Source organism: Theropithecus gelada, chromosome 1, assembly GCF_003255815.1.
Source record: "Theropithecus gelada isolate Dixy chromosome 1, Tgel_1.0, whole genome shotgun sequence".
Taxonomy (NCBI): Eukaryota; Metazoa; Chordata; class Mammalia; order Primates; family Cercopithecidae; genus Theropithecus; species Theropithecus gelada.
Window position 1 is genome coordinate 1122293 of NC_037668.1, and position 14134 is coordinate 1136426.

A 14134-nucleotide genomic window follows, 5' to 3' on the forward strand; every position below is an offset into this window, starting at 1 on the left:
TAAATCTAATTTTATTTCTTCTGAGGAAGCTGAACTAACTTTGACTAGGAAGGGGAGAGACAGAGTGACTCTATCACTCATTATATAATTAAGGGTGAAGGGTAAGAGTAAAAACAATCAGAACTCTTCCAGAAGCATTTAGAACCAGTAACGAAGGGACAGCAAAATAAAAGAGTTGCTGACTTACACCGGGTACCACCGTGGGATGCTCTCGTGCCTCTGCGTCTGGTACATCAAATGCCCGGAGCACTTCAGGGCTCTTGTTGCCAGTCTGAAATCTCAAATCAACATCTCTCTCTCTCAAAATCTCTCTTCTACCCTCATATGTTTTAGTATAAGGGCCTTGCTCAATGGGGCCAGTGTGGCCCCTATAATAGAACTCTGCATCACCTGCCCCACCATCAGGTCTATAATCAATTTCCTCCTGCCGTCTTCTATCCCGTGGCCGAAGTGCCTGGGGAGGTTCTCTCTCAGGACCGCCTACATGTCTCAGCACATGAACTGATTTGCCAGCACCATAGCAGAAACTCTGTAAGGAAAAGAAATACATTTTCCTGAGGACTTAATGGCTAATCTACAAAAAAGTTATGAGGCATTTTATTCAGAGTGCTAACAAAATTATGTAATTTAACTTACTTGTGGCATTTATAGACATAAACATGTTAATTTGACTTTTTTTCATTAGAGACCTCTTCTTTAGATTAATACAAGGCCAAAGTGGCCAATAAAGCTTAATAAATCACTGAATATTCAGTAGATATTTTAATGAGCTAGACACATTTTGATTGAACTATAACAATGGCAGGCTGAAGCCTAGGTATTTAAATTAGCAGGTTCTAGTCTGATAATTATTCATGTTTCTAGATTCATGCCCATCATCATACAAGGTAAATGCTGAAAATATTTAAAGTTGTATATCATTATGTACACAATCTCCTGTACCTTTACTTTTTACAAACTAGCTTAAGTTACAGCTAAAATTCAACAGGTTTTGATTCACATTCCATGGGAAAAAGTAGGCAGCAGTTCCTGACAGTGTGGCTCAGGGACCCCTGCGGGGAAACCTGAGACTTTCAGGGGATCTATGAGATCAAAACTTTTCATAATACAAAGACATTATTATTTGTCTTTTTCACTGTCCCCTCCTGAGTGTGCAATGGAACATTCCAGATGCTAGAGTGACAGCCTCACTCGGACTCAGGAGATGCCTGCCTGCGTGTACAGTACTCGTATGTTTTAAATTTGTTTTAACTCCTAATATGTAAATATCAATAAATATAATCACCTTAAATAAGAGCTGTTTGTGGGCTTCAATTTTTAAGACTGCAAAGAGGTCCTGAGAACAGAAACTTTGAAAATTTCTATACTAGTTTTTCAAACACTACTATTTGAAGACAGAAGTAGCCAAAGTCAAAGAGCATAACTTTCCTTAGGGAGCACATGAAACAAAAACAGATGGTGAAGACTCTGCTGATAATTTCCGTTTCAGAGACTACACTACGACTATAGAACTAATGTCACGTAACAAAAAAAAAATACCCGCCAACCACATAATCCTGTAATCACAAGCCAAAAAACAAAACCAAAAAGGAAACGATTTCAAAGTGAATAGAGATAGTGAATCTTGTATCCTTAGGGCAGAGAATTTCCCTTGGCACATCTAAGTTTTTGGTTTTATGCAACAACCGCTTTACTTGGGTAATAGCTAAAAAATCGATAACAAAAAACACTGAACAGACCATGGATGAATGACGAGTAATATTTCTTCTTAATGTCTGCTCCTGGATCCCCAAACTCTTTCTCAGCATACCCACGTTCTTCCACATCCCTTTCTGGTTCTGTGTCAAACTCAATGCTCTTCCCTTCTCACTGCTGCAAAAACTCAAGACTACAAATAAGAAGGCCCCCTTTCTCAAGGAGACAGTAATCAACTTCCTATTTCCTGTGTATTAATTCACCAAGGTTAAAGGACAAATTTAAAAAGAGGGTATTATTCTAAATCACTGCTACATATGCAATCAAACTAGAGAACTACTTTCTTGATTAGAAAAATATACAAGTGGACGCCCACTGCCATGGCGACTCCGCTGCGCCCTGTCCTGCGCCGGCTCCGCGGGCTTCCTCCTGCGGCTTGCTGCAGAAATGCCTCTCCGGGCCAGGAGCGACGGCGCCGGCCCGCTGTACTCGCACCACATCCCCACCTCCCCGCTGCAGAAAGCGCTGCTGGCCGCCAGCTCCGCGGCAATGGCGCTCTATGACCCCTACCGCCACGACATGGTCGCAGTTCTAGGGGAGACCACAGGACACCGCACCCTGAAGGTCCTCAGGGACCAGATGAGGAGGGATCCAGAGGGTGCCCAGATCCTGCAGGAGCGTCCCCGGATTTCGACGTCCACCCTCGACCTGGGCAAGCTCCAGAGCCTGCCAGAAGGCTCCCTGGGTCGCGAGTATCTCCGTTTCCTGGATGTGAATAGGGTCTCCCCAGACACCCGAGCACCCACCCGCTTTGTGGATGAGGAGGAGCTAGCGTATGTGATTCAGCGATACCGGGAGGTGCACGACATGCTTCACACCCTGCTGGGGATGCCCACCAACATCCTGGGGGAGATGGTGGTGAAACGGTTTGAGGCTGTCCAGACTGGCCTGCCCATGTGCATCCCGGGTGCTCTCTTTGGACAGATCCAACTCAGTGCTCAGAGCCTGCGAGTGCTGGTCTCGGAGTTGATCCCATGGGCCGTTCAGAACGGGCACACAGCCCCATGTGTCCTCAACCTGTACTATGAGCGGCGCTGGGAGCAGTCCCTGAGGGCTCTACGGGAGGAGCTGGGCATTACGGCACCACCCGTGCATATCCAGGGCTTGGCCTGAGTTCCTGAGCCAGCGGGGCCTGGCCTACTTCCCCCATCTACTGCTTTCCTTGGGGGCAGAGGGCTCCCTTGACTACCTTTGTTCCTCTTCTTTGAACACTGACCCTTGGACAACATTTATCACAATTTGTTATAGCCACTGCTGAGTGGCCTTGAGGACGAACCCCACAGGGAGCAAGCAGTACAGAGGCACTCCCAGGGGGACCAGCAGCTGTCCAAGGAGAACCATGCGTGAACAGTGTCAGTCGTCTGGGCTCATGCTGGGATGTTGCAGCACTCCTGTTGCGACTCCTTCCAACCAGCCAGGTTTGCTGGGGGCCAGGCTGGGTGTCCTCACAGGAGTGAGTGCTACACCCAATTCCAAAAGCCCGAGAAGAGAGAAGCGGAGGGGGAGGCGAGTGTGTGAATAAAGGCTCCCATCAGGTCAAAAAAAAAAAAAAAAAAAAAGAAAAATAGACAAGTAAGTATAATATATCTGTATCCTTTAGAGGGGCGGAGGGGAGGAAAAAAAATCTGTATCACTTAAAAATCACCTTCTCATTAAGCATGACTTAGCCTGATTTACAATATCAGAGAAGCCCAGTAAGTTCAGCATTGCTTTTCTGTAAATCTTGCTAAATACTGACAGTGCTAATACTAGCCAGTATTAATATATTAACACTAAGATTTAATATAAATCTTGCTAAATACTGACAGTGCTTTTATATATATATATATATATATACACACACACACACACACACTGTTTTGTTTTTTTTTTTTGAGACAGAGTCTCGCACTGTCACCCAGGCTGGAATGCAGTGGTGCGATCTCCACTCACTGCAAGCTCCACCTCCCGGGTTCACGCCATTCTCCTGCCTTAGCCTCCCAAGTAGCTGGGACTACAGACACCCCCCACCACGCCCGACTAATTTTTTGTATTTTTTTAGTAGAGACGGGGTTTCACCGTGTTAGCCAGGATGGTCTCGATCTCCTGACCTTGTGATCCACCTGCCTCGGCCTCCCAAAGTGCTGGTATTACAGGCATGAGCCACTGCGCCCGGCCTGACAGTGCTAATACATTAATACTAACCAGGATGGCTAATGCCATAATTATCAGCACTGGAAGATGAAGCAGCGCTGGAATTTCCTTCATGAGTGCTTTAATGAATTCCCCAGTTCCTTTTCCAATGTGCTTCAATGGCTCCGTTACAAATGTGGTGAATGTAACTGCAAGTGCCTAAAACAAGAGAGAAAAGCAACTTAATTTTCTCCTCACAGGGCTAAGGTACAGAATGAATCAAAATTCATTGTGCACTGAGGCTGAAAGTATGTTACATAAATTAAAATGCTGTTGTGCCATTTTTAATGTGAAAAATCACTGTGCAATAGTATTTTTTGTTGGACAAAGGCTTATTTGCAAAATGACTCAAACACTAAATTTCTTTACAATACAAGGGATTTCTGACTTACTTTAAGGAATTTTTACAAAATATATGCGATACCTTTGTTGGTGGGACCAACCAAATAGGGTTGACTAGTAAGAGCTCATAGTATTTTTGGCATGGGTCATCCTTATAGGTCCATGAACTTCTAAACCATTCTGTTTAGAGAAACAGACAAAACACTGATCATTTCTTTTAATGTTGCATTTCATTCCCAAACAAGACACTACTTTGGTTTTGACCCTCTGACCACCCACCAATCAGTTTTAAATTATCTTGTTTTAAGTAGACTCCCTGTAATGCTGATTTTTAAATTTTTCATCTTATGTCCAAAATCATGTTTTAAAAATCCATTCAAATTATACATGTTTTATGCAGATAAAAAAATTGTATTTTATAAAAATGTCTAAAAGGTAAACACTTTAAAAGCAATGCTTCACAAACACAAATGAGTACAGGTAAAACGGGAAGTCAAAATAAGACTGGTGGATTGTATCAAAGTCAATATCCTGACTCTGATATTGTACTATTAAAGCTGTGCAAGATGTTACCATTGGAGGAAAATGGGGAAAGGGTACACCGGCCCTCTCTGTAGTATTTTTTACTATGTGAATCCACAATTACCTCAGTAAATTTTTTATTTAAAAAGTCAGTTCTGGCTAGGCGCGGTGGCTCAAGCCTGTAATCCCAACACTTTGGGAGGCCGAGACGGGCAGATCACAAGGTCAGGAGATCGAGACCATCCTGGCTAACATGGTGAAACCCTGTCTCTACTTAAAAATACAAAAAACTAGCCGGGCGAGGTGGCGGGCGCCTGTAGTCCCAGCTACTCGGGAGGCTGAGGCAGGAGAATGGTGTAAACCTGGGAGGCGGAGCTTGCAGTGAGCTGAGATCCGGCCACTGCACTCCAGCCTGGATGACAGAGCCAGACTCCGTCTCAAAAAAAAAAAAAAAAGTCAGTTCTTTATGGAGTTTACAAAATAAAGTAGAATATTAGTTCTAATTTTTCCAAATCAGGCTTATATACATTGGCAAACTAGCCCGAGCTAGAGGACACATTTCACTGTCCACTGAAGCCATGAATTGGTTTAGTTCCCACAACTTTTTAAGAAACATTTATTTTGGAACCCATCTGCAGAATTCTGTATCAGTCATGGACTTGCATTTATAAAATGCCTTAGAACACTATTAAACCATCCCCATTGCTAGATATACACAACCAAAGGTAGTGAACATTCATGAGAATGTTTATAAAATGTGAAAGAATTAAAAAACTAATCTTTCCCAGAGTTAAAAAAAAAAGTAAAGCTATAATATAAAATTTCACAAGTCAATATAAGGCCATTAAATTTAAGATGGATATTAATTCATATATACACTCATTCACTTGATTCACTTGTTTAATAAACTTCTATTGAGAATATGCCAGACACTGTGCAAAGGACGAGATGAACAAAAGCGAGCATAGGATCCTTCACACAGTCTTATGAAGGAAGACAGATAATATCAGAGCCAACATATATACAACTTCTATTCCTTCCCTGTGACTTTAGATGAGCATAAAAGTCACTCGTTTTAAACCTCAAATGCTTCTTGCATGTTCTTCTGATATTAAAGATTCAGTCATGGAAAGCCTCCTCTGTTATTTTATCATTCTCTTTGTTCTATGTTCTCTCATTCTCAGAATTTCTATCAAAATAAGGACAAGTGTACAAACACCTTACCCCAGATACTTCCAGTCCAGTCCATCTTCTCGGCACACACATTGTTTAATGGCTCCATCTTGGCGACTTCAGCCTGATGCTGTGCAAAAGCTAGCTGACCAAAACCAAAAGGGAACCAGGAGAGGCCGTTACCATGAAGGTTAGGCCTACACATTCAAAAGACCTTCATTCAAAGAGTGTCTTTACCATGCATCCAAACCAGACTGTTATAAAAGTTTTAATTAAAAAAATTCATATTATTACTATTTTTTCTCTTTTTTTCCTGAGACGGAGTCTCACTCTGTGGCCCAGGCTGGTGTGCAGTGGCACAATCTCTACTCACTGCAACCACTACCTCCCAGGTTCAAGCAATTCTCCTGCCTCAGCTTCCCGAGTAGCTGGGATTAAAGGTGCCCGCCACCATGCCCAGCTAATTTTTGTGTTTTTAGTAGAGACGGGGTTTCATCATGTTAGCCAGGCTGGTCTCGAACTCCTGACCTCAAGTGATCCGCCCACCTCAGCCTCCCAAAGTGATTATAGGAAATTATATTATATTATAGGAGGGATTATAGGAAAACATATTATTTGTAAAGAGTAGCTATTTCCAGTTCATGGAAAAGTACAGCCTTAATGCAACAAGTAAGCATAAAGTACTAACTACAATTGCCTTCTCTGTAAGTAATTATAATGAAAAAGGAAAACTTTACTAAAAATAATGTTTTTAAAAATTAGTTCAGCCGGGCATGATGGCAAGGGCCTGGAGTCCCAGATACTCAGGAGGCTGAAGTAGGAGAATCGCTTGAACCCAGGACGTAGAGGTTGCACTGAGCCGAGATTCCGCTACTGCACTCCAGCCTGGGGGACAGAGTGAGACGGTCTCAAAAACAACAACAACAACAACTAGTTCTAGCCATACAAATTAAATGACTACTTCTCATTTTCTTTTACAGTTGATGATATCCTATTTTGCACTGGATAATTTCCAGCACAATGACCAATATACAATCATTGAGGTGACAATACTCAACAAACTTTCCTTCCACATAGAATCTGTGTTTAATTTGTAAATAATTAGTTCTAGATACTATAATACTTAGGGCAAAAGGTTAAAGAAATGTCACAATGCTTTAACCAGATGAAGTCATTGAAGTCACTGGCTACTTGACTTACTCTGCTAGACAGATCTAAAATTTTCTTTCAATGATTATGCTATGTTGATGGGAACAGTAGTGGTCCTTTCAAATTTCTATATACAGTATGATCCCAACTTTGAAAGATAATTAAAATCTAGAAAAAAACTAGAAAGAAATACCTCAAACTACTGACAGATTTTCTCTAGGTGATAAAATTATAGGTGATTTTTAAAATTAATTTCTTTTTATCTGTCTTTTCTACATTCTCTGCCATGAACATAACACTTACTCAAAAAATAAGCTAATTTTTAAAAGATAGTATTCTGGTATCATTTCTAGCAAAGAATAGAATGACATACCCTAAATTACCCACATGAGAATTTTTAAATGTATCCACCTAGCTTTATTCTTTTTTTTCCTTCCTTTTTTCAAGAAGGACTTCACTCTGTGGCCGAGGCTGGAGTGCAGGGGCACGATCTTGGCTCACTGCAACCTCCCAGGTTCAAGCAATTCTCCTGCCTCAGCCTGCTGAGTAGCTGGGACTACAGGCACACGCCATCAGGCCCGGCTAATTTTCGTATTTTTAGTAAGGATGGGGTTTCACCATGTTGGCCAGGCTAGTCTTGAACTCCTGACCAAGTGATCTGCCCACCTCAGCCTCCCAAAGTGCTGGGATTACAGGCATTAGCCATCATGCCCAACCCACCTAGCTTTATTCTGACTTACATGCCCAAATGTTAACAGTAACTGGGTTATGAAAATTAGGACTGAACTTTTTTACCCACTAACTGGTCAAGGAATCAAAAAACAGTCAGCTAAGAATTTTCCATTTAATTCCTCCCCAGCGTGGACCACCTCTAGTCACTGCCTCCAACCTACATCCAAGGCAAGATTGCTTTCAACAGATTAGTCTTCTTTCATTGTGAATAAATGTTTTAAAATTGTAAAACCCTTCATCCATGTAATACCTTATATAAATACATCCAATTCCATCCCAGACTGAACAGAAAGCTGATGATTAAAACACGTCTCAACTGAGTGTACCAGCGTACATATGTCCACAGCTCGGTAGCCACTAAAACCACGATGCAGAGCAGACAAAGAAGTACCTTAAAACAGAGAGAAGCAGAAATCAGCCACCAAAAACACTCAGGGCAGCTAAAAAGAACTGGACTCAAATGCACAAAATCATTTCTACAATTTTGCAGCTTATTCATCAATAAGGCATGAGTGACTTAGTACAGGTTCTGAACATAATTATGGTGGAGTTTGGAAAGTATTTTAAAAAGGAAACTTAATGACGTTGCCCTTGCCCTCATCCCATCTTACCATTAACACATTATATGGATCCACTCCAAAGGAATCTTCAAATCGCCACTTCCATGTTTCAAAATCATGAAACTTAAAATTAATTAAAATATCACTTAGTGCATCATCCAAGGCACCTGGTTTCCAGTCTTCTCCACTGAGAAACTTCTGTATTTCTAACAACGTTTCTCTTTTAAGGATAATCTCGGCATCATAATGCATATCGCCTTTGTTTTCATCAGGCTAAATTAAATTTACCAAAAAACAAACAACAGAAAGAGAATTTTATTACTACTTGGTGAACCATTTTAAGACAAAAGCCAACTTGGAACTAAATATTAGTTTGCAGTATTTCATATGTATAATAGCCTGGGCGAGGTGGCTCACACCTATAATCCTGGTGCTTTGACAGGCCAAGGTGGGAGGACAGCTTGAAGCCAGGACTTCAAGACCAGCCTGGGCAACAAAGCAAGACCCCATCTCTACAAAAAATTCTAACAATTAGCTGTGTGCAGTGGTGTGCACCTGGCTCCCGCCTACTAGGGAGGCTGAGGTAGAAGAATTGTCTGTGCCCCGGATTCAAGGCTACAGTAAGCTATGAGCACACCACTGCACTCCAGCCTGGGAGACATAGTAAGACCCTGTCTCTTAAAAACAATAATAATAATATCCACCTGTCTTCACAGGCTAACATGAAAACCAAAGATAATACACGTGAAAAACATTTAAAAATTCTAGAACTCTGTGCAAAAAAAAGATACTGTAAATTTCACTAAAATACAGTTGATTCTTGCTATTCACAGTAGTTATTGTCTATAAAGTCACCTCAAACACCGATTAGCAAGTACTGAACCATTACTCCTATAATAAATATACGGTTTGGTTCATGCAAACCTCTGTCATAACATTTTTATCAATTGATCAATACATAACCTTGTTTTATGTGTGTTTCTGTACATTCCTGTTTAAGGACACCTTATTTAATACACATATAGTTCATTCATTAACATTGAATACATGAACAACTGTCGTATACCTTACACTTGACTCTAATACACACCTCTCTAATACACACCTTTTCTCTGTAAGTACATCATGGCCTTCTTGCACTTAGAAACACTAGACCTCAGTTCAGCACTACATCAGAGGGCTGTTTTAAACAACGAAATCATGCTATTTAATGATTGGTCTCAAAATAAATAAAAATAAAAATAATCACCACTCTCCCCTCAAAAAAGCATGAAAAAATATACCACTAAATAGATCCCCCCAAAAAAAAACACTTGTTTGCAGTATGAGAGCTGAAACAAGACAACAGTTTTGGTTGCCTTGTTCCATCTCAGCTGGGAATGCATGCAACAGGCAACCCAAATTTTTTGCCACTCTTCACAGTGTCCCAGAGTAACCACAAAACACCTCGATTATTGACTTTGGGGTTACACAGACTTAATGAGGTCGATTCATAAATACAGAACCTGTGAAGAATGAGGATCAACTGTGCATCTTTATTTTATGATTCACTGCATGACTTTTCATTTGCTGACAGTTTTCAGATAGCCTAAAATCTGTATTAGTGCAAACAAGAAAAATAAGGATTTCAAAGAGCAACAAAATAACGGGCTTCCATAAAATACATATTTATAACTACCTTTTTAAGTGTGAGTTCAGCTTAGCAAAATCACTGTAAACAAATTTTGCATTAATTAGCAAGTTGATACAAATAAAATTCCTTTTTCTTTTACAAACACTAAATATACGGCGGGGCATGGTGGCTCATGCCTGTAATCCCAGCATTTTGGGAGGCCAAGGCAGGCAGATCACTTGAGGTCAGGAGTTTGAGACCAGCCTGGCCAACATGGTGAAATACTGTGTCTAGTACAAATACAAAAATATTAGCCAGACGTGGTGGCATGTGCCTGTAATCCCAGCTACTCGGGAGGCTGAGGCAGGAAAATAGCTTGAACCCAGGAGGCAGAGGTTGCAGTAAGCCGAGAGCCTGGGTGACAGAGTGAGACTCCATCTCAAAAAATACATATATAAAAAAGTAAATATGAAAAGAAAAGAAAAAACAAATGTCACATATTATCACAAATCATCAGTAAGCATTTTTAAAAGCCATCATTAATATTAACAGGTTTTTTTTTTTTTTTTTTTTTTTTGAGACAGAGTCTTGCTCTGTTGCCCAGGCTGGAGTGCAGTGGCCGGATCTCAGCTCACTGCAAGCTCCGCCTCCCAGGTTCACACCATTCTCTGGCCTCAGCCTCCAGAGTAGCTGGGACTACAGGCGCCCGCCACCTCGCCCGGCTAGTTTTTTGTATTTCTTAATAGAGACGGGGTTTCACCGTGTTAGCCAGGATGGTCTCGATCTCCTGACCTCGTGATCCGCCCGTCTCGGCCTCCCAAAGTGCTGGGATTACAGGCTTGAGCCACCACGCCCGGCCAATATTAACATGTTTTAAAAATCAGAAACTAGGCCAGGCGCAGTGGCTCATGCCTGTAATCCCAGCACTTTGGAAGGCCAAGGCAGGCAGATCACGAGGTCAGGAGATGGAGACCATCGTGGCTAACATGGTGAAACCCCCTCTCTACTAAAAAAAATACAAAAAATTAGCCAGGCATGGTGGCGGGCGCCTGTAATCCTAGCTACTTGGGAGGCTGAGGCAGGAGAATGGCATGAACCCAGGAGGTGGAGCTTGCAGTGAGCCAAGATTGTGCCACTGCACTCCAGCCTGGGCAACAGAGCAAGACTCCATCTCAAAAAAAAAAAAAAAATCAGAAACTAAGTATTTTCAAGCATTTCCATCTTAGGTATTTTTGTTTCCATCTGTTTCCTTATCCAGGTTCTGTTCCACCCTGTACACAGCTGTAAGACTCAAATTATAGAGTGTACATTTGAGAACACATCTGCTTCTACAATTCCAGAATAAGGCAGCATTATTATTCATCTAACACTCCCTTTTCTTTTGGTCACTTCTTACTGTACCAGGAAGATGGAGTATATGGCAAGTTTTGCCAGCCTACACTGTGCTGATGCAAGGGCCTTTCATTTTCGGGGCTCTGCCTGTGACCACTTCTGGTAGGTGGGGCTAACGGCCAGATCAAGACCAAAGGCTGGTCTCTGACTCTCTAAATCAATTCTGGTGGCATACACAATAGGGAAAAAAAGTCTATGAGCTTTTAAATGAGCTTTCTAAATGTTATAAGTTATTAAATTACACGTTTTCTTGATGTTTTCACTTTGGTAAGTGAATTAAAACTAAATTAATGCATTAAGTCTGGGAAGTTTTCACTTCCCAAAGTGAAAACAGTGACTTCTTAAAAACAGAAATTTTGGCTGGGTGCAGTGGCTCACATCTGTAATCCCAGCACTTTGGGAGGTCAAGGCAAGCGGATCACCTGAGGTCAGGAGTTCAAGACCAGCCTGGCCAACATGGCAAAACCCCATCTCTACTAAAAATACAAAAATTAGCCAGGCATGGTGGCAGGTGCCTGTAATCCAGCTAGTCAGGAGGCTGAGTCAGGGAGAATTGTTTGAACCTGGGAGGCAGAGGTTGCAGTGAGCCAAGATTGCACCACAGCACTCCAGCCTGGACAACAGAGCGAGACTCTGTCTCAAAAAAAAAAAAGGAAATTTTAACAACAATTATCAACAATATGTCTATAAAGCAGCACTCACCACAGTAAGCAACAAGGAGAAAAACTACATAAAATACATTTTTCTTTTTCTCAGCATATACTGAGAGAAAACCAGGAGTAGGGTCAGGACAGAATTATCACCCCACCTCCTCACCTCTATTAACCGGTGGAGCAGAGCACAGAGCTGAGTAAGTAAATCCATACAAACTAAAGGAGAGAGAGCGGTCTGCACTGCTCATCTTCCACCAGACCACTGCAAAGCAATACAGTAGTGCCTTCAATCCTGTATGAATAGCTTCTGGTTAAAGAGTCAGTCAGGTGGGCTCTGTTAAAAAGCATCATGATGCTTTCACTTCTTTATATTATTTGAAATTAATGAATAAAAATATCCACTACTCTGATTAGTATCACACCATCAGATACTCACAAGTCCAAGCTTTCCAGCTTCAATTAAAATCTTATTTAAGTATCTCCTAAAAACAGGATTGCTTTGACTTTCATAGTCTTCCCTCTTTTTCTTTTCGCACTCATCAATCTGTAACCATAAAATCATTCAACATTAGTTAGAGTCAAAGTATAATGTAAGGGTTAAGTTTCTAGCCTAGTGCTGCCATTGGAATCAAGGTAAGGAGCTAGTTGTTTTGATCAAGCTTGCATTTATCAGCTATAATACATTACAGGGCAGAGCTGGCCTGCCTCCCCATGTTCTCTTTGCAAAGGGCAAGTAGGCAACAAAAAAGGAGCCCAGATCCAGTACTTAGCTCTAACCTGGCAGTTTTTCTGCTGGCTTTCAACAACTTTAAAGCTAAAGATCATGAGTCCAGTAGGCAGAGATCCACAAGCAGAGCATCTGGACCAATCTGCCTCTTTCTAATTCCAAAGCAACAATTTAACAAGAGAGAGGAGGAAGGAAGGGCAGGAGGGAAGAGCAGAATAAATACACAGAGACAAAGGGACAGAGAAACAGAGACAAGATGAAGCCAGAAGATGAAATGAAAGACACAACAGAATATTTCTTCACTGTGCATATGACTTTTGGCCTTTCATTAATGTTTCATCAGCAATTAATCATCCCATGCTGTATGGAACGCTCAGGAAGGCAGGAACGGCAGCTTCTCCAGGGTACCGTCCACATAGTAAACCTTCAGCGCACAATTCTACACCGGAGCAGACTTCCTACGAACTTAGCTCTGCCACCACCAACCCAGGAGGCAAGTCGCTGAGGGCAGTGGATATTTTTCAAACATTAAAATAACTTTGTGATCATCAACTTGTATTTTTTAACCGAGTGTGGACCACGAGTTCAGCACTGAAATGCACGTCAGTGGATAAACACAACAATAACTGAGCAGCACACCGGCTTAAAATAAGAAGCACACAGAGCAGAGGAGGACACAGAGGACGCAGCAGTTTCCTCTGCTCTCAGGCAAGGTTTGTAAAACCAGTTTATTTTCTAAATCTTAAAGAAACAACTTAGGAAAAAAAAAAAGAAAGGATTCGAGACTCCATTTTACCAATCATGTTTCTTACAACGTTTAAACCAGTCACAAACAATGGAATAAAAAAATTCTGTAAAAAGGTATTTCTGCATTTTTGCTGTGCAACGAAACTTTTGTATAGCTCACTATACAGTAATAATACACAAAGTGAAGCAATTTTTTTTCCTTTTCTTTTTTTTGTGGCTTCCTCAAATCATGGGAGCGAAGCAAATTTTATCCAAGCGCATTTTCTCAAGCACTCAGGTGAGACAATATTCGCATTGAATCAGAATCACAAGCAAGTGGGTATAGACCTTATTGGGCTCTATCTGGATCTCAATGAACAAACTCTCCCAGTCTCTCAAGCTGGGACTCATTCACTCTTTAGCAATTCCCTATCCCTTAACACCCCTCCCCCGCTTCCCTAAGTCACCAACATTTGCCTACTCTACCTCATAAAAGTTTAATACCTGCCTCTTATCTTCAACCCATCACTGCCTCATTTCAGACCTTCAGCATTGCTGGAGTTCTGTAGCCTCCACTGATCTCACTGACACCCCCCCGCCCCCGTCTCCATTCCAGAGC

General features: G+C 41.5%; 1 protein-coding gene and 1 pseudogene across 7 annotated transcripts in view; one reads left to right on the forward strand and one right to left on the reverse strand.

Annotated features, from left to right (window-relative positions):
* CLCC1 (chloride channel CLIC like 1) overlaps positions 1–14134 on the reverse strand; it is a 39638-nt gene that overhangs the window by 10740 nt on the left and 14764 nt on the right. For all 6 annotated transcript variants that reach the window (XM_025384793.1, XM_025384755.1, XM_025384746.1 and 3 more), the window contains 7 exons: positions 12499–12606; positions 8457–8678; positions 8096–8236; positions 6016–6109; positions 4352–4449; positions 3940–4086; positions 188–529 (listed from right to left, as the gene is read on the reverse strand). In XM_025384793.1, coding sequence (XP_025240578.1) covers positions 188–529; positions 3940–4086; positions 4352–4449; positions 6016–6109; positions 8096–8236; positions 8457–8678; positions 12499–12606 — 1152 coding nt within the window. The remainder of the gene's footprint in view (positions 1–187; positions 530–3939; positions 4087–4351; positions 4450–6015; positions 6110–8095; positions 8237–8456; positions 8679–12498; positions 12607–14134) is intronic.
* LOC112624283 lies at positions 2076–3293 on the forward strand (annotated as a pseudogene). Its single transcript, XR_003119386.1, has one exon. The product of XR_003119386.1 is annotated as a ubiquinone biosynthesis protein COQ4 homolog, mitochondrial pseudogene (transcript).